The sequence below is a fragment of the Trachemys scripta genome, chromosome 16 (assembly GCF_013100865.1).
Source record: "Trachemys scripta elegans isolate TJP31775 chromosome 16, CAS_Tse_1.0, whole genome shotgun sequence".
NCBI lineage: Eukaryota > Metazoa > Chordata > Testudines > Emydidae > Trachemys > Trachemys scripta.
This window is the reverse complement of record NC_048313.1, coordinates 6180690-6200617: the sequence shown is the minus strand read 5'-3', so window position 1 is coordinate 6200617 and position 19928 is coordinate 6180690. Positions and strand designations below refer to the sequence as shown.

Here is a 19928-nt window from a genome sequence, read left to right as displayed (position 1 = left end):
CAAAGGCTTTCTGGAAATCTTAAGTACACTATGTCCACTGGATCCCCCTTGTCCACATGTTTGTTGACCTCTTCAAAGAGCTGTAATAGATTAGTAAGACACGATTTCCCTTTACAGAAACCATGTTGACTTTTGCCCAACAATTTATGTTCTTCTAGGTGTCTGACAATTTTATTCTTGCCCAGTACTGACGTTAGACTTACTGGTCTGTAATTGCTGGGATCAATCCTGGGACTCCCTCCATTTCCCCAGCCAGCTCCAAACTGAAACCCCTTCCAGGTGTCTCACACGCCCTCTCCCTGGTTCCTCCTCCAGCCTTTGTCCAGTTTCCCAGGCAGAAGGTGTCACCTGGCCCCAACCCCCCATCCTGGGCTCCTATGTTACATGCTCAGGTATCTTCCCTCAAGGAAAGTCCCCCATCCCCCATGCAGACAGTCCCAGCCAAACTCTCCACTCCCTGCTGCATCACAGAGACCTCTCCCGAGTCCCCACAGAGACATAGAGAAGTTGGGAGCTGCATGATGCTTGGCCAGGCTCAGGGGCCCAGGCAGAGCCGTAACTAGGTATTTTTGCGCCCTAGGCAAGAATATAAAATTGCGCCCTCCCCCAGGGCCAGCTCTTCAGCGGCAATTTGGCTGCAGGTCCCTCAGTCCCTCTTGGAGGGAAGGGCCTGCCGCCGAATTGCTGCCGAAGAATGAATGAAGTGGCGGTGGTACAGCCTGTGATTTTGGGGGGGTCTAACTCATGATTTTTGACTGCTTGGGCTGGTAATGTTGCTTCCAAGATGGTCTTTGGTTCCAGTCCAGTTCCAATCCAGAGAGGGACTCACAGGTTAAGAGAGGAAGGAGGTGCTGGATATCAGCGTATGTCCTGAGAATGCTGGGAGTTCAGATTTGCAGGGCAGGATCAGGGGTGGCAGGTTTGTAGAAATTTTGGTGGTGCCCAGAACCCGCCCCCACCTAAACTGTGCCCCCCCCACCCGCCCAAGGCTCTGGGAGGGAGTTTGGGTGAGGGAGGAGGTCTGGGGTGCAGGCCCTATGCTGGGGCAGGAGATTGGGGTGCAGGCTCTGGGAGGCAGTTTGGGGATGGGAGGGGTGCAGAGGGATGGGGTGCAGGGGTGAGGGCTGTGGGTTGTGGCTGCAGGCTGAGGGGTTTGGAGTGTTGGAGGGGCTCAGGGCGAGAATAGGGGTGAGGGCTCTGTCTGGGTCTGGGAATGGGAGGTTTGGGGTGTGGGAGAGCCTCAGGGTGAGAGTAGGAGTGTGGGGGGTGAGGGCACTGGCTGGGACTGAGGATAAGGTGTTTGGGGTGCTGGAGGGGCTCAGGGCTGGGGCAGAGGGTTGAGGGTGTGGGGGGGAGGTGAAAGCTCTGACTGGGGGTGTGGGCTCTGAGGTGGGGCAGGGCTGGGGATGAGTTTGGGGTGCAGGCAGGCTGCTCTGGGTCAGGGGACAGAGAGGAGGACTCCCCCCAGCCCTTTCCCTGCTAGCAGCAGCAAACTCTGGGGGAGGAGCCCCCCTTTCCTGGCCCCCCAGCAGCACACTCACCCCCACCACTGTCACTGCATGTGCTCCTAGGGCCCCTCTCAGGTCCAGGAATCTCCCTCGCCTCCCCCATGGTGGGTGCCGGGGGTTGCCGCGTGCGCCTCCTCCCCTGCTGTTGCCCCTGACTGTAGCTCCACAGGGGGTGAGGGATGGGGCTGCCTCCTTGCCCAGCATGGGGCAGGAGCAGTGACTGCGGGTGGGGGGGCCTCCTGTGCTCCTGGAGAGTCCTGCCAGAAAAGGGAAGGGTCTGAGGGGGAAGGTCAGGCTCAGAGTCAGAGGAGAAGGGGGCACGAGCACCCTGCGGCAGGGAGGCAGCATGGAGCTGCCCTGCTCCAGGGCCAGGAATGGGGGGGGGGAGGGGGGCGGGGGGGGGGGAGAGTCGGGGGGGGGGGGGCGCAGGTGGGGCCAGAGGGGAGATCACCCAGGTTATAAATATCTCAGTGTCAGCAGCCTTTTTTTCCCTCTCCACCACTTTCTGTACCCTCCCAACTTTGCATGCCCGAGGCAAACGCCTCACTCACCTCACCCTTGTTATGGCGGGCCCAGGATTTCCTGGGTTTTGCAGGGACCTCTGCTTGCTTTGCCTGCCCTAGATTTCACCTGCAGATTAGAGCCAACATATGATAGATGCAGGAAGAGACGACACATCGTCCACTTCCTGTAGCTGGAGCCACCAGCTGAGTTCCTCATTTGGGGCTTGGTTGAGTTGGGCTTCGGGGTGTTGGTGGCAGCGCTGAGGGGCCCCTGGCTGCCCCCATCATGGCATCTGCTCTCACTATCCTGTTCCTCAGTGAGTATCGAATAAAGCCAGGGTGTGTGCCCATGGGGGGATCTGAGACCAGGGTGTGTGCCCATGGGGGGTGCATCTGAGACTAGGGCGTGTGCCCATGGGGGGATCTGAGACTAGGGCGTGTGCCCATGGGGGGATCTGAGACTAGGGCGTGTGCCCATGGGGGGTGGGATCTGAGACCAGGGCGTGTGCCCATGGAGGGATCTGAGACCAGGGTGTGTGCCCATGGGGTGTGGGATCTGAGACCAGGGTGTGTGCCCATGGGGGGATCTGAGACCAGGGCGTGTGCCCATGGGGGATGGGATCTGAGACCAGGGCGTGTGCCCATGGGGGGTGGGATCTGAGACCAGGGAGTGTGCCCATGGAGGGATCTGAGACCAGGGTGTAGGATCCAGTTGCTTTGGTATCTGGTCACTAACGAGCCGTCTCCTCTCCAGGCTGCTGGCTGGCCGGGCACAGCGGCGTGTGGGGAGGTGAGTATCAGTTTGTGGGGAGGACGATAACATCAAGGACGGGGGAGGGGATACGTGGGGTGGAGAAAAGCGGAACTGAGCCCTGAACCTTCCCCAAAACTCTACCCAAACTCCGCCCCTGAGCTCAGACCTGGCCCCGTTCTTCTGTGAACCTCCCCAGTCCTAGCCCCGCTAGGGAATAACTAAGAGCTGACTCTGGCTCGTGGGCTCTGATGAAGCAGACGGGAACCATCCTCTAGTTTAATGTCCTGCCCCCACCCCACCGCCCCCAGGCTGTGAGGATCGGGGTGGGGGGTGGGGGCAACACGTGGATTTATTTCAGCTCATACAAATGTTAACAGGGCCCATCCATGGGCTCTAGATCCCCTCGGGGAACTGAAACGTTCAAGGTCAGTGCAGCTATGGGCAGTACCCCCAGATCCTCCCCTGCCCCGAGATCCACCCCAACAACTCCCTCCCCTGCACTCACAGCCCCACCCCCCGATCCCATGGCCTGGGGAAAGGTGGGTCTTGTGAGATTCCTGCCGGTCACAGCCTCTATTTCCAACCCCGGGGTGGGGGCAGAGCTGCAGGGGCCCACTGGTCAGGCTCCCTGGCTGGCGTCAGGCGGGGCCGGGGGGGCAGGGAATCTCTCCTGCAGCTGGGTCATGAGCTAAGTCTGGGTGAACCCCCTGCCCCCTAACCCCATGGGCAGGAAGTGCCAACCCTGGTAGGGGACTGACTCCTAGAGAGGCCAAATGACGGATGGACTGAATTGGGGTGGGGGGAGGTGGGGGCTGTGTCTTCCCTGTTTAACTCCTGTCTCTTGTTGAGAGCAGGGCAAGAATACCCCAAACCCACCATCTGGGTGAGCCCCAGCAGGGTGGTGGCGCTCGGGGGAAGCGTCACCATCCGCTGTGAGGGTTTGTACCGGGACATGGAGTTCTTTCTGCATAAAACTGGACAACTGAACCCGCAGAGGCAGACGGTGCCTGATGGGACCGTGGCTGAATTTCCCATCGCCAATGTCAGCCGGGAAGATGGAGGGAGCTACACCTGCGACTATCGCTCCATAACGGATCAGAATCGCACATCGCATCCCAGCGACCCTGTCAAGATCATTGTAGGAGGTGAGGGGCCTGGCTCAGGGCCTGGGCTCCCAGCCCCACACCCAGCCAGACCCACAGGGGGTCTCTGCACTGATGGGACGCTCAGAGCCAGGCTCTACCCTGATCCCTGGGCCCAGCAGAGGGGACGCCTGGCCGGGGAGTGGGGACGGAGTCACTTGGGGGTTCCCCAGCCAGGGGGGAGAAGCAGCCACTGGAGATTTGGGGCAGAGGAAGGCCGGTGGCTGGGGCTGGGGGCTAGGGCTGCCCTGGCCTAGCACAGGGCTGGGGTCACCCTGGCCGACCAGCGCAGCTGGAGCTGCTCAGCATCGCACGGCTGGAACTGGAGTCGGTTGGCTGGCTGGGGTGACCTGGGCCTGGGGCTGTGCCGGGGGTCCTCTGGAGGTGGGGATGGGGGGCTGGCTCGGGGTTCTGGCCAGCCGGGGTTTCTCCAGCCAGGGGAGGGGGTGGTGAGAGGCACTCAGGGCTCCTGCCACTAGAAGTGGGGCCTTGTGTAGGGTGTGTGTGTGGGAGGTTGCAGGGCTAGCCTCCTGGAAAGGGGGATACACCCATCGCCCAAGGGGGATGGAGTCACTGGGGGGAAGCACCAGCCACTGGAGATTAAGGGAGGGGGGATCCCTGTCCCCGGGGGAGCTGTGGAGCAGGGGGCCTTTCCCAGGGATATACTCCCCATCTCGGGGAACGCACAGAGGGCTCAGGGCCCAGGGTCTGCTCAGCCGGCCCCGGCCCCTCCCCACTCCCCTGGAAACCCAGCATTCAGCTGGGAGCTGTGCTGGGGAGGGGCTGCTAGCTGGGTTGTCATGTCGGTCCCTCCCCGCCCGGGGTCTTCGTCTCATGGCCTGTCTGCTTCCCACTGCAGAGCCCAACTACACCAAACCCACCATCTCCATGAAACCCAGCAAGGAGGTCTCCCTGGGGCGATCCATGAGCGTCTGGTGTCAGGGGCAGTGCCAGGGCGTGCGGTTCGTGCTGAATAAAGAGCGACGCCATTTCACACCTGTGGAGTCGGACCGGTTTGGGGCTGTGTTTACCATCAGCAACGTGAGCCGGGAGGACGGCGGGAGCTACAGCTGCTCCTGTCACAGCAAATCGGAGCCGTTCACCGTGTCGTACCCCAGCGACCCCGATGAGCTGTTGGTGAGAGGTGAGGGGCCCGGCTCGGTGTCCCCGTTTCCAGCTGCACCCCCAGTCGACCCTCACGGGGGCTCGGTGCCAGTGGGACACTCAGAGCCAGGCTCTGCCCTGAGCCCAGACCCCGCAGAGGGGACTCCTGGCCGGGGAGCGGGGATGGAGTCACTGGGGGGTTCCCCAGCCAGGGGGGAGCAGCAGCCCTGGAGGCTACTAAACGCTGTCCCCAGTTTGTATGAACTGTGAGTCACTATTTAATCCTGTGAGCCCATCCACTCTGTACTCCAGCGCCCACCCCAGGCAGTGCCCCGGCCCGGGCTGAATGAGGCAGGGGCTGCAGGAGAAGCGGTGGCTTGGTGGACACGGCGCTGGGCTGGGACCCAGGAGATCTGGCCCAGCTCCTGGTGGGGCCACAGACTCTGTGTGATGGGAGCATATCGCGCTTTTCAAAAGTGTCCTTCATTGTGGGTGGGGCCTCAATCTTCAGGGTTCTCAGGCCGAGCGCCCACAAGCCGAGACGCCCACAGTTAGCGGAGACCTCTGCAAACGCTGACCTCAATAGCGCTGGATCCCTTGTGTTGCGGGTGCATGTAGGGCCCCCGCCATGATCAGGGCCCTGTTGTGCCAGGCGCTGCATAAACACAGAGTGAAGAGACAGTCCCGGCCCCTGGGAGCTCACTGAGGAAAGTGACTATGTCTGGGCCTCAGTTTCCCGCTATGTAGAATGGGAGGCTGACTCCCTTGTTGTGTGCGGCTCGGGGCCTGGTGCTGGGCGGTGCCGGGCACCAGAGACCAGCCCGTGAGTCGCTCTGTGCTCGGGGGTCTGGATGCAGTGAGTGAGGCAGGGGCCACATATGGGCCTATGAAGATCCCAAGCACTAGGGAGCTGCGGCTCGGTGTCTGTGGGGCTGGGAGCCCAGCTCGCAGGGCCGGGATTGTGGGTGGGGGAACTCTGGGATCTGGGAGAGAATCTCTGCCCGGGGCCCCAGGATCTACGCAGGGCAGTGGCCAGCCAGGAAGGCCGGGGCTGTGTGGGTGCCAGGGTCTGGCTCTCACAGCTTGTCTCCTGTGTGCAGATCCCAGCTTACCCAGACCCTCCATCTCTCTGAGCCCCACTGGGGTCACCGCCCCAGGGGCAGACGTCACCATCCGGTGTCAGGGGCAGCGCCGGAATGTGACGTTCTTCCTGCACAAGCCTCGAGACCTGAACCCGCAGCGACACGTGGACCCTGCTGGGGACTGGGCCGAGTTCCGCCTCCCCACCGTGGGCCGGCAGCACAGAGGGAACTACAGCTGCAGCTACCGGCCCCAATCAGAGCCCTTCGTCTCCTCAGAGCCCAGCGACCCCGTGGAGCTGGTGGTAGCAGGTGAGGGGCCCAGCTCGACGTTCCCGCTCCCAGCCCCACACCCAGCCAGTCCCTTGCTGGGGGCTCCATGCTGCTGGACGCTCAGAGCCAGGCTCTGCCCTAAGCCTTGGGCCCAGCAGAGGGGATGCCCGGCCGGGGATCGGGGACGACGTGGGTGGCAGGTATAATAGGCCAGGGAAAGCTCTGCCTTCCCTGGCTGGAACCGCTGCTGAGGGACGCTGGGCTGCGGTTGGCCAGCTCGCCGGGGCCTGGGGCTGGCCGGGGCCTGGGGCTGGGGCTGCTCTGGTCTAGCACAGGGCTGGGGTCACCCGGGCCGGCTGGCGCCGCTGGGGCTCTTGGCATCGCATGGCTGGGGCTCCGGTCGGTTGGCTGGCTGACCCGGGACAGAGGCTGTGCCGGGGGTCCTCTGGCGGCGGGGGTGGGGGGCTGTCTCGGGGTTCCGGCTAGTCCGGGGGTTCTCTGGCCGGGGGAGGGGGTGGCGAGGGGCACTCAGGGCCCCTGCCACTAGAAGCGGGGCTTTGTGCAGTGGGGGGCTGCTGTTGCAGGGCTATCCTCCCGGAAAGGGGGGTCCACGCACTGCCCATGGGGGATGGAGTCACTGGGGGAGCAGCAGCCGCTGGAGATTTCAGTCTGAGGGAGTGGGAATCCCTGGCTCCAGGGGAAGCTGCGGAGCAGGGGGCCTTTACCAGGGGGATACTCCCCATCACGGGGGACACACAGAGCTTTTGGGGCCTAGGGGCTGCTCAGCCAGCCCCTCCCCACTCTCCTGGACACTGAGCACTCAATGGGGAGCTGTGCTGGGTGGGGGCCGGTGGCTGGGTCGCTGTGTTGGCCCCTCCCCGCCCAGGGTCTGCGTCTCACGGCTTGTCTCCTTCTACTCCCAGAGCCCACTCTGCCCAAGCCCATCATCAGCCCCAGCGGGGAGGTCTCCCTGGGGGGAGCTGTGTCCATCCAGTGTCGGGGGCAGGGCCAGGGCGTGCGGATCGTGCTGAATAAAGGGGGACGCCATGTTGCCCACGTGGATTCGGAGAAGTCGGTGTTTGAGTTTCCCATCAACAACGTGCGCCGGGAGCAGAGCGGGAACTATAGCTGCTCCCATCACAGCAGGTCGGAGCCGTTCGTCAGGTGGAGCGAGTCTGTGGAGCTGGTGGTGAGAGGTGAGGGGCCCGTCTCGTGTCCCCGTTCCCAGCCCCACCCCCAGCCAGACCCTCACAGGGGCTCGGTGCCAATGGGACACTCAGAGCCAGGCTCTGCCCTGAGCCCTGACCCTGCAGAGGGGACGCCCGGCTGGGGAGCGGGGATGGAGTCACTGGGGGGTTCCCCAGCCAGGGGGGAGCAGCAGCCCTGGAAGCTACTTGAATGCTGTCCCCAGTTTGTATGAACTGTGCGTCGCTATTTAATCCCATGATCCCCTCCCCTCTGTTCTCCAGCGCCCACCCCAGGCAGGGCCCCGGCCCGGGCTGAATGAGGCAGGGGCTGCAGGAGAAGCGGTGGCTTGGTGGACCCGGCGCTGGGCTGGGACCCAGGGGATCTGGCCCAGCTCCTGCTGCGGACATAGACTCTGTGTGATGGGAGCACGTCGCGGTTTTCAAAAGTGTCCTTCATTGTGGGGGGGCCTCAATCTTCAGGGTTCTCAGGCTGAGCGCCCACAAACCGAGACACCCACAGTTAGTGGAGACCTCTGCAAACGCTGGCCTCAATAGCGCTGGATCCCTTGTGTTGCGGGTGCATGTAGGGCCGCCACCATAATCAGAGCCCTGTTGTGCCAGGCGCTGCATAAACACAGAGTGAAGAGACAGTCCCGGCCCCCGGGAGCTCACTGAGGAAAGTGACTGTGTCTGTGCCTCAGTTTCCCACTATGTAGAATGGGAGGCTGACTCCCTTCTTGTGTGCAGCTTGGGGCCTGCGGTGCTGGGTGGTGCCGGGCACCAGAGACCAGCCCGTGAGTCGCTCTGTGCTCGGGGGGCTGGATGCAGTGAATGGGGCAGGGGCCACACATTGGCATATGAGGATCACAAGAACTAGGGATGTTCCTCCTCTAAAATAGGGACAACTGCACCCAGACCTGCTCTGACTAAGCCGGGCTGTAAAGGGGTCATAGCTTAGATGGGAGACAGGGAAGGAAACCCAGGGACTGTGGCAGGGGCCCAGCAGGGGGGGCACTCCCCTGGCAGTGAGATCTGGCCCCAAAGCCCCTGGGCAGCACTAGGGGGCGCTGGGCTGCAGGGGGTGGGGCAGGGGGCTCGGTAGGAGCCACTGTGCTGCCGAGGGTGGGAACCTGTCTCTAGGGTATCCAGGCTCAGCAGCTGGATGGGGCAGGGCTCCCCCTGGCAGAGCATGGGGGGCAGGGATTCTGTCCTGGCCCCGCTGCCCTGTAGGGCTGAGGGGCAGGGCTGATACATGGGGATCAGGGTCGACTCATGGATAAATCTGCTTCATGTCTTTGCAGGGTAAGGACCAGCCCCGAGACAGAGCAGATGAGACCCCAGCTCTGCTTCCCACCCCAATCTACCTGCCCTAGGATTCAGGACTCCTGGGTTCTCTCCCCGGCTCGGGATGGGAAGTGCTGTCCAGTGGTTACACCAGGGGGACGAGGAGGTTTTAATGTTGTATTTTTTAGTTATTTTCCTAATGATAAGTTGATTCTCATTAGTTGATAACCATTAAAAATGTTGATTTGCAACTAAATATAGTCTTAACACTGAATTTGGTGCTTTTTCTTTTGCTAACCATGATGGCAAACTATATCTATCCACGTTGATTGAAGCAGTTATATGGAGTCATTTACATTTCTTCAGTCTAATTTTTACATTTTAATTATGTTGGAAAATGGCAAATGATACATTTATTTCCTAGATTATGATGATTTTTTTACTTCTTATTTGTCCAAGCTCTGTTTGGATGGAAATTCAAATGCACAGAAACAGCATTTTCAATATGTTTATTAATTAAATAAAACAACCTTAAATGTGCTGAATACATAATAAAAAAAAAGTGGATCGAAACGTATTTTTCATTTGAACCTAACTGATGTAAGGAGGTATCTGCAGTTAGTGACATGAACTGATTGTTTTGTTATACCAATAAGAACTAGCAGGATCTTATTAAAGGGGACAAGATAAAGATGCCACATTTATTATGATAACAATTTGATTTATGACCAATAACTAATATCTTAATCCTTATACACACACATTATACCTAATACCTATACACACACACTAACACACACACACACACACACATCCATCAGATGTTCTGCAGTTGCTGCATAGTTACCAGTCCTGCTTGAGTCTGTGGCTTGAGTTTGCAGCTTGGGTTCGTAGCTTGTGGCAGTAACTGGCCAGGAAAGCCGGGCACAAGGACAAGCTGGGTCTCTGTTGGGCATGCACCGGTACCCTTCCATGTTGGCAGCAGAATGTTACCCTCCTCCAAAGTTTTCCATCTCACCCATCCTTTTTGTAGGCTTTAGTTTGAATGCAGAGTCTATAGGTCTTGCTGTGTCACGCTGCCTCTGGGTTTGGTGATTGATCACCCATCAATTGCAGACATGACTTTCAGCCTTGGACCGGGCTTTGATCTTTCTTCTATTGCACCTTTTCTTTTTAGGGTGGATTCTTCTTACTTTGTTAGGTTTCAGAGTAGCAGCCGTGTTAGTCTGTATCCGCAAAAAGAAGAACAGGAGTACCTGTGGCACCTTAGAGACTAACAAATTTATTAGAGCATAAGCTTTCGTGAACTACAGCCCACTTCTTCGGATGCATATAGCTGTAGTCCACGAAAGCTTATGCTCTAATAAATTTGTTAATATCTAAGGTGCCACAAGTACTCCTGTTCTTCTTTTTACTTTGTTAGGGCTCTTGTCTGCATCTTCAGCCATTGGTGTTTGAACTCTATTTAATCAGGACAGGCTGGGGCTGGAGGTTGATTCCATCATCCATACATACCTCATTCACACATCTAAACTAAACTAATAAGATTACAGCAGGGTTTGCAAAAATGAAGGTTGCAGCAAGCCCTTACAAAATGGAGTAAGCGTTGTAAAATGGGGTTTGAATTACAATATGGCAAACAGTGAACAGAAGTTACAATATAGACAAGTATAATGGATGGCAAACAGTGAACAGAAGTTACGCTGTAGGCAAGTGTAATAAATGGTGAACAGAAGTTCCAATACTGAAACAGTGCAAGTCTCAGTGATTTAAGCAGGAATTGGATTGATAGTGAAACTTACAAAGGCAGCTGACTGAACAGCTATGGCTCTTAACAAGCATCTTAACTGTTAATTAGCCAGTTATTGGGGTAACCGGTTTTATGAATGAATATTGTTTCATTCATAAAACTTTACTTATGAAGTTACATTAATAAAGTGAACAATTAAAAACAATTTCATTCATCAGTTCTACAGTTTCTGGTCATCGTATCTCTCAGATATTAGAACTAGTAGATCTGATCCCCCCACATGTAGTATTTATTCATAGATTGGAAGAGGAAAAGAAGCTTTTCTGCTTTCTCAACTCCCCGTCAGTATCGGAAATTTGAATGAACGTGTCTTTGAACTGAACTAGCTGAATACACTGAAATGAAGAAAAGATTCTTTCTGTGCCTGCAGAAGAGGCTACTGCTGTCAAAAGCTGGTTTTACCCTTTCAACAAACTCTGGTTCCAGGTGCTCAGCCAACGACTTCCACGAATTCACTGGTTTGACGTCCATTAAAACTGGGCAGCAAACAAGGTCTAAGTTATAGCAAGTTTAGGCATTAACATGGGTTGTCAGAATTTCAAATTTAATCCCCAATAGTCTTGTTTTTAAACAAACAAACAAACAAACATGTTTTTTATTTAAATGAAAATAATCCGATTGACATTTTTCTTAAATCCCTTTTGTGTTTTTTTTTGTTTTTGAAAAAATCCTTTTTATTCACCCTGATTTTAGAAGAACTTCCACATTCAAGTTAATCATAAACTGCTCATATTCGGTTATTGGAGAGAAGGCAGCAAAATTCATCATATCAATAATTCATTGAAAATTATTTACTTGATCTTAAAAGAGACTAACTAGAGGGTCGGACACTTGATTGTTTATCTAGGCCCAGTTTCCATCCCTGAACCAGTAACAATTGCACGGGATAATGCCCCAAACCCTACATTTTATTGTCAAATCGTCTGAGCCATTCCTCGTCTGTGCTTCTTGTTTCAGAAGTTTCAGATCAACAAAAACTTCCCCTCGGCAGTCGGTGCCCATGTGGTGCTGCAGACAGAGGAGCCTGAGAAATACCATTATGACATCGACCATAACTCAGCAACCCGCCTATCACTCCCTCCTCCACTAACCCTGATCTTAAATCCTCACCCTGCCACCTGCCTGGGTCATCTCCCCATTGAAACCCGCAGGTTGACTCATTTTAACCAATGGGGGTTGAATTATGCAAATCACCTGGAGAGAGTTAGCACTGATTGGCTGAGTTAACTCTGAAGTCACAAAGCGCCTCCACCTACAGCACCAATTTAATGGGCGTGGTGCAGAAAATCAGGCTTTTCTGGTGTTGCTGTTTTCCACTTGTCACCAAAACAAACAAGGTTCTTCCCACCGATGCTGAGAAATTTTGGAATCAATTTAACGCAGTCTTCAAAAATTATCGTGTTACAGACAGACAAAGAAATGCCACTGAACTGATGCAGGGAGCTACAGCTGCCGATAGAGCACCAAATTAGACTTGCCCGTCTGGTCAGAGCCCAGCGACCCCGTGGAGCTGGTGGTAGCAGGTGAGGGTGCAGCTCAGTATCCCTGCTCCCAGCCCCACCCCCAGCCAGACACTCAGGGGATTTCGACGCTCAGAGCCAGGCTCTGCCCTGAGCCCTGGGCCCAGCAGGGGGGATGCTTGGCTGGGGAGTGGGGACGGGGTCACTGGACGTTCCCAGCTGCGATAAGGAGCAGCTGCTGGAGATTTGGGGCTGTGGGACGGGGGGATTCAGTGAAAACAGCCATGAAACAGCTGCAGTGGGGAGAACCCCAAGGATTCCTGGGCAGCTGAAGTAGGGTGAGAAAGAAACAGATGGGACAGCAGGCAGCAGCTTCCCACAGCCCTGGTGGAAACGGCTCGTAGAGTTTGGAGGGAGGCTACCCAGCCCCTGGAGAGAGACACCAGCAACCAGCAAGATAGCAACCGGCCCCAGAAATGAAGGGATGCAGCGAGCCAGGAGCCAGTGGAAAGGGACCCTGGTGGCTGAGCTGTGTCATCAAAGGGCGCCAGACACAGAGCTGGCAGGGAGAACGTCCCGTTCAGAAGGGACAGAGATGGCATGGAGGACTAGCTGTCTTGATTTGAGCTGGAACTCAGAACTAGGGTGACCACATAGCAAGGGTGAAATGTCGGGACAGGGGGTGGAGTGTTTTAGGTGTGTATATAAGATAAACCCTGAATATCGGCACAGTCCCTATAAAAAGAGGACATCTGGTCACCCTACTCACAACAGCCAAGAAAGACAGAGCAAGAAGATGGCTCCAGCTGCAATGAATGTTTGTTTGGGGTTTTTTTGCTCCGCCGACGGCACTCCAGTGGTTTTTTTTTTTTGCTCCGTTGGCAACCCCCCCATGTGTCCTGATATTTTCTTCCTCTCATCTGGTCACCCTAGAAGCACTGCAAAGGCTTGGGGGAGTCAGGGGTAACGGAGGAGCTGAGGGAGTGGGTAGGAGCCTGGGAGTGAACCTGGAAGGTGTGCGTGTGGGTGAGAGAAGGTTGTTTTTTTTCAGTGGGGGGGGGGAGGTTGTTAGGGAGCTGGGCAGCCTCCCCCATGCAGACCCCAAGCCTCTCCCATTCAGTCAGGCACATCAGCCCCTGTCCCCGCAACCCCCGTCCCCATGTGTCCCTGCAGCCTCCTCCCCCATCCCCAGACTCAACGCTGTCACCCCACTAGCTCCTGAGCCCCAGTCTGTGACCCCCCAGCAGCCCTGGGTGCCCCACTCTGCCCTAACCTGGCTCTGTGGGCAGGTGCTGTGATGAACTTCTGCTCCTGGGGGAATTCTGCAGCACGGGGCAGGCCGAGAATTTTTTTCCCCACAGAAAATACATTCTGCCCAGCAGTGCTGCAGTTCCGCCTTTTGCCCACCAGGGGCCGCTGTGGCACCAGAACAGTGGCTGTGTTCATGCTGCTGGCTGCTGTGGCGCCACAGTGGCCTCTGGCGGGAAAAAGGCAGAACTGCAGCACTTGGGCAGAAACAACGGAGGAGTCCTTGTGGCACGTTAGAGACTAACAAATTTATTTGGGCATCAGCTTTCCTGGGCTAGAACCCACTTCATGGGATGCCTGCAGTGGAAAATGCAGGAGCAGGTATAAATATATGAAAGGATGGGGGTTGGTTTACCGAGTGTGAGGTCAGTCTAATGAGACAAATCAATTAACAGCAGGATACCAAGAGAGGAAAGATAACTTTTGAAGTGGTAAGAGAGTGGCCCATTACAGACAGTTGACAAGAAGGTGTGAGTAACTGTAGGAGAAATTAGTATTGGGGAAATTAGGTTTAGGTTTTGTAATGACCCAACTACTCCCGGTCTTTATTCAGGCCTAATCTGATGGTGTCCAGTTTGCAAATTAATTCCAGTTCTGCAGCTTCACGTTGGAGTCTGGTTTTGAAGTTTTTCTGTTGAAGAATTGTCACTTTTAGGTCTGTTATTGAGTGACCAGAGAGATTGAAGTGTTCTCCTATTGGTTTTTGAATGTTATGATTCCTGATGTCAGATTTGTGTCCATTTATTCTTCTGCATAGAGAAAAATGTATGAAATGGGCAGAATGGATTATATGCAGGGAGAAAACAAAATTACGTGGGACAGATGAATTCTGCATGTCCGCAGATGCGCAGAATTCCCCCAGGAGTAACAGTGTGTGTGTCCCTGCCGCCCCCTGCTGGAGGGGCTGGGCCCTGCTCTGCGTGTCAATCACATGGGTCCTGTGCCCTAGTGCAGTGGATTTCAAAGTTCGAGTCGTGACTCAGTGATGGGTCGTGGAATGCCAGGCACTGGGTCGCCTTGCTCAGCCCCCAGGGACCCTGGATGCCGGCCAGTAAAAAGTACTAGTAAAACTACTGTGGAAGCAGAGAAAAGAACTGACAGAAGGGAACTGCAATGCATGATGGTTGTTAGCAAGAGTCAGGCTTCGTTAGCAAGAGACAGTCTTTGTTATCAAGAGTCAAGCTAGCTGTGACCCTGATAACCCTGATGATAATGCGAGATTTGTAGAAGCGAGGATTGTGTGAGGATTGTGTGAGACGGGTGAGAAAGAGTTGTGTAAGAAGTCATTGTGACCTCAGTATAGATAAGGTGTAGAAGACCTTGTGTAGATAAGGTATAGAAACTAATTGTATGTAGGCAAGAGTCAAAACAAGTAAGGAAATGAGATATCAAGATGGCCTATGTATAAACAAAATGCAGCTGTCCCTCATTATTTCTGTAATGAAAGGTATAAATGCTTGCTGTAATTAGTTACTAGAGAGAGACCTGCTTGCTCTCTCCTCTGCACATGTGAGAGTTAATAAAAAGCTTCTGACTTGCTGTACCTAAACAAAATAGTGAGAACTCAGTTTTTCTCCAACACTACTAATAAAGCTACTAGTCCCAGCAGCAGGTCCAGCTCATAGGCAGGGGGTCTACAGGGCTCCGCGCGCTGCCCCCGAACCGAACACCGGCTCCACACTTCCATTGGCCAGTTCCATGGCAGGGGCAGTGCCTGCGGGCGAGAACCACGAGGAGCCGCGTGCACACCTCCACCTAGGATCCAGACCTGCCGGCTGCTTCTGGGGTGCAGCGCCATCTGTGGTGCCAGGACTGATGGGAAGCCTGCCTCTGCATCCCAGCTGCGCTGCTGACTGGGAGCAGCTGGAAGTAAGCCTGTGCCCCAACCTCGTGCCCCAATCCCCCGCCCCAGCCTTGAGTCCCCTCAAACCTGGAGCCCCTTCCTGCACCCTGACCCCCTCATCCCCGGCCCCACCCCAGAGCCTGCACCCCCAGCCCAGAGCCCTGACCCTCTCCCATGCCCCAACCCTCTGCCCCAGTGCAGAGCCTCCTCCCACACCCCTTACCCCTCAGCCCCAGTTCCACTGGGTCATGGGCATCAACAAATTTCTTCACCTGGGTCACCAGAAAAAAAGTTTGAAAACCACTGCCTTAGTGGACCAAGTACCAGGCTGGGCCTCAGGACTCCTGGGTTCTATTCCCAGGTCTGGACTTTGACCAGGTCCCCCCTCACTCGGTGCCTCAGTTTCCCCATCTGTGCAATTGGGATGGTGACCCAGCCCCTCCCTGGGAGAGCACATCCTGTTAATCTCCTGATTTGTAATAAACACAGAATCACAAACTGCCCCACCCACTGGCACCCCACAGCCCCCTTGTCCCCACACCAGGAGTGTGTGTAACACCTGGGGGAGATGGGATCGCTCAGGGGGAGAGGTGTGGGGCCCTCCTGCTCTAACTGCTAGACCCCACTTTCCTCCCACAGCTGGGGCATATAATAGGGTAGGTGCCGGGCATCAGCTTTACGCAGAGTTTCACTGGCAGTAGCAAAAACAGCAAGCGAGCGCCGGTTCTGGGCAGACTTCCCCTTTTGTGGTTTTATCGGCTGCTCCTTTAACAACTCAGGATCTAAATTTACCCCTACGTCACCCCCTCACAGGGGCCGTAAACCACAACCCCTCCCAGCCCCCCCGTCCCATCTCTGTCCCACACCACTTGGCTAAGACAGAGCGTCACCTGAGAAGGAGGTTGGACAGGTCCCTCCATGTGACAAAGTGGGGAATTTTCTTGGTGCTTTGTATGAGCACTGTGATTGCCTCAGTTTCCCCTGTGTGCTGCGTGTGTAACGAGGTGGTGGGAGGGGGGGTTGTTGGTGCAGAGGGCCAGGTGTGACCTCCCCTAGCAGCCTGGACACTGGACAACGCCTGGATGTGGTGGAACCGAGGAAGTGATGACCCGGAGGCCCAGCCCATGTTGGGAGCGGCTGGTTCTGGCCAGTGGGGGGACAAAGGCCTGGGAGTCCGAGACAAGGGGTCAGAGGGTACATGAGATGGGGGTAGGGGGCAGAGGTTTGAGAGGAGAAGGGATAGTGTGGGAGCTTGGGGGCTGTAGGGGAGATGGGAGGGGCAGGGGGCAGGCTGGGGGGGATTTGAAGGGGGATAGACCGGGTGGAGGATGGGAGATAGGGGGTCAGGCTTGGAGGGAGTGACTCTGCTAAGCAACGAATCTGCTGCTCCTTCCCCTCCTGCTCCGTGGGGCCGAGAGCAGCTGTGGGGGGAGGCTCCCGAGTGGTTGGGGGGCGGCAGGTGAGCAGGGGGCTTCAGGATTTATGAAGGCCATTGGGACCATCCGGCCGGGTGGCTGAAGCACATTTAACGCTGCCTACGAGTCACGGTGCCCCCGGTGTTACCCAGCGCTGTGTGAGAATGGACGGGCGACAGCGCAACGACCACACCCGGGTCCTGTTCCCAGCCCCCTGCTCTAACCACTGGACCCCACTGCCCTCCCAGAGCCGGTAATAGAACCCCCTGACCCCCAGCTTTCTCCTGCCCTTTAGCCAATGGCGTATAAACAAAGCCTGTGTCACGTCCCTCTCTAGGGGCCTGGCCACATAACCACTGACAGTGTCTCCTCCAGCTCGGGGGCAGGGTCTCTGCGGGGGCATTAGAGGGTCCCTGGGTCTCTCCCGGCTGGTGACCCGTTGGGGGCACAGGATGGAATTTCTCTTTCTCTGATTTTCTTTTGAACCTGGTTGATTTAACTCACACACTGAGAAAAGCCCCTTAGAACCAGGCGTTACAGTGTAAACCCGTCATCACCACTCAGCTATGGCGCAAGGAGCAGCAAACCCAGGTGTTCCCCCTCACACCTACTCCTCACATGGTACCACGGCTCATGTCACAGGTGGGTGGGTTTTCAGGCTGAGAGGGAATCCTCCAGCACCAGGAAATGCCACAGTTAAGTTTTCCTCAACTCTGCCCCCTTTAATTGCATGATCACGTATTAATTTTACCTACATGGGAGCTGCGGGGAGCGGAGCCTGAGGGCACAAAGGCAGCGCACCCCATACAGAGCTGCCTCAGGGACCAGGTGGCTGCTTCCTTGAGCCCCGGTAAGCACTGCCAGGATCCGAACCCCTTCATAGAATCATAGAAGATCAGGGTTGGAAGGGACCTCAGGAGGTTCTAGTCCAAACCCCTGTTCAAAGCAGAACCAATTCCCAACTAAATCATCCCAGCCAGGGCTTTGTCAAGCCGGGCCTTAAAAACCTCTAAGGATGGAGATTCCACCCCCCCCCTAGGGAACCCATTCCAGTGCTTCACCACCCTCCTAGTGAAATAGTGTTTCCTAATATCCAACCTAAACCTCCCCCACTGCAACTTGAGACCATTGCTCCTTGTTCTCTCATCTGCCACCACTGAGAACAGCCGAGCTCCATCCTCTTTGGAACCCCCCTTCAGGTAGTTGAAGGCTGCTATCAAATTCAGCTATTTCCCTCTGCTGAATATGGGACACCTGGTAAAATTACCCGTATTCAAGTGAGTTCAATGACAATCAGTCAGAACTACGCTGTGCAAACCTTCACATTCACATCAAGTGACTGAGCCCCTGTTAAAAACAAACACTGCGTAGCTGGGTTCTTTTTATTTACCTTCTTATCTTTAAGGCTTTAAGGCTCCCCACTCAGATGCCCAAGGGGCCATTCGGGGATGGTCCCTGCAGACAGAACTGATGGGTTCAATTCTTCTATATAGAGGGTGATGGATAGATCACTGGGGACGGACGGCCATGGATCGGTGGGAATATGGGTCCTTGGGAACATAGGGCGGTGGACAGATGGGAGCACATCTGGTGATGGATAGAAAGATGGAGTAAGAACTTGTCTCCATGAAAACTGGACCTGAAATGACGAATCCCGTGTGGTTCCCAACCCCCACTGGTGATCTCAGCGCGAGTCTGAGCTGTCGGTATTATCGCCTCCTGGTTTGATACAGCCCCGTTTGGCAGACAAGCTCCCCTGTAGCTCTATAGACACAGGGACGTTCCTCCCCCGAAATAGGAACAGCCACACCCAGACCTGCTCCGCAGTGACTCCAGGTGTGAATGGCACCTGACTGGGGCAGGGACCGTCTCTGTGTCGTGTGTCTGTACAGCTCCGAGCACACAGGGGAACTGGCTCACAACAGGGTCTCCTGGTAATTAATACGAGTCAGTAATGATTTTGGTTCTGGTTTCCGTGGAGCCAGGCAGGGGCTGTATCTGTGCTGAGGGTATCGTTGGGCCGATCCTCCCCATTCTGGGATCCCGGGGGCGCTGAGCTGGCTTGAATCCCTGGGTCCCGTCCTCTCCCCAGGGACGCTGGCTCAGCCCGGGGAAGAGCCACCATTGCCGATTGCGGGGCGGGGGGAGTTTCCCTGTATAACTAACCACAGACACCAGAGCTCCAGCTTTCTCATGAACTCCCCCCCCCCGACAGACCCCACACGGGGAACCGACCCAACTCAGTCTGGAGCAGCGCTGGTTCCCATTCCACATCTCCACACTGTTCCCAAGTGGTCACGGACTCACAGGCCTGTGCTCTCTCAGCTCCCCACGGTCCTTGGGAGGAACCCCCTTCAGTGTGACAGCCCTTCTCGGGGGCCACAATCTCTCTCGGGGGTTAAGCCATAGGTGCCACCTCCTGGAGCTGCACCTCACTGAGCCTTCAGCACGCCTGTCTCTCACTAATCCCCCTTCGTTCTACTGCTCCCCAGTCACTTACTGCAGGATGGAATTTGGGTCTCTCCAGGCTGGTGACCCATTGTGGGCCCAGGATGGAATATCTCTTTCTACAATTTTCTTTTTTCTAATTCACACACTGAGAAAAGCCCCTTAGAACCAGGCGTTACAGTGTAAACCCGTCATCACCGCTCACCTATGGCGCAAGAGGCAGCAAACCCAGGCATTTCCCATCGCGCCCGCTCCTCACACGGCTCGTGTCGCAGGAGGGCAGGTTTGCAGACTGAGAGGGAGGGCTGCAGATTCAAACCCTCCAGCATCAGGAAATGCCACAGTTACAGTTTCCTGAACGACATTCACTCTGCCCCTTTGTGCAGCTCCATTATGACTCCAGCCTTCAATTGCATGATCACGTATTCACTTTACCTACATGGGTCATCAGCCGGGCTTGAACCCAGAATGAAAAGGGGATGGAATTTTCATGGAAATCATGGTCAGTGGAAGATTGAAGACCAGACCCCGTGGTCGCCTGGCTCTCAGCCTGATGCACCTTCCTCAAGGCTGCAGGGTACGATGAGGGTGACCTGTCCCCACACCCCACAGAGACACAGACAAGCTGGGAGCTGCATGACGCTTGGCCAGGCGGACAGTCTCTGGGTTTCTTGGGTTTCGAAAAGCCTTCTGCTTCTTTGACCGCAGTAGATTTCACCTACATAATAGAGACACCGTGTGATTGACGCAGGAAGAGATGAGACATCGACAACTTCCTGTAGCTGTAGCCACCAGCTGGGTTTCTTATTT

General features: G+C 55.8%; 1 protein-coding gene across 1 annotated transcript in view; it reads left to right on the top strand.

Moving 5' to 3' along the window:
* Positions 1–9390, top strand: part of LOC117888945 (immunoglobulin superfamily member 1-like) — a 45867-nt gene extending 36477 nt beyond the window's left edge. Inside the window, exons 6-9 of the mRNA XM_034792741.1 lie at positions 4769–5051; positions 6112–6402; positions 7287–7559; positions 8852–9390. Of these exons, the coding sequence (XP_034648632.1) occupies positions 4769–5051; positions 6112–6402; positions 7287–7559; positions 8852–8856 (852 nt within the window). The 3' untranslated portion in view covers positions 8857–9390. The remainder of the gene's footprint in view (positions 1–4768; positions 5052–6111; positions 6403–7286; positions 7560–8851) is intronic.
* Positions 9391–19928: the final 10538 nt, after the last annotated feature.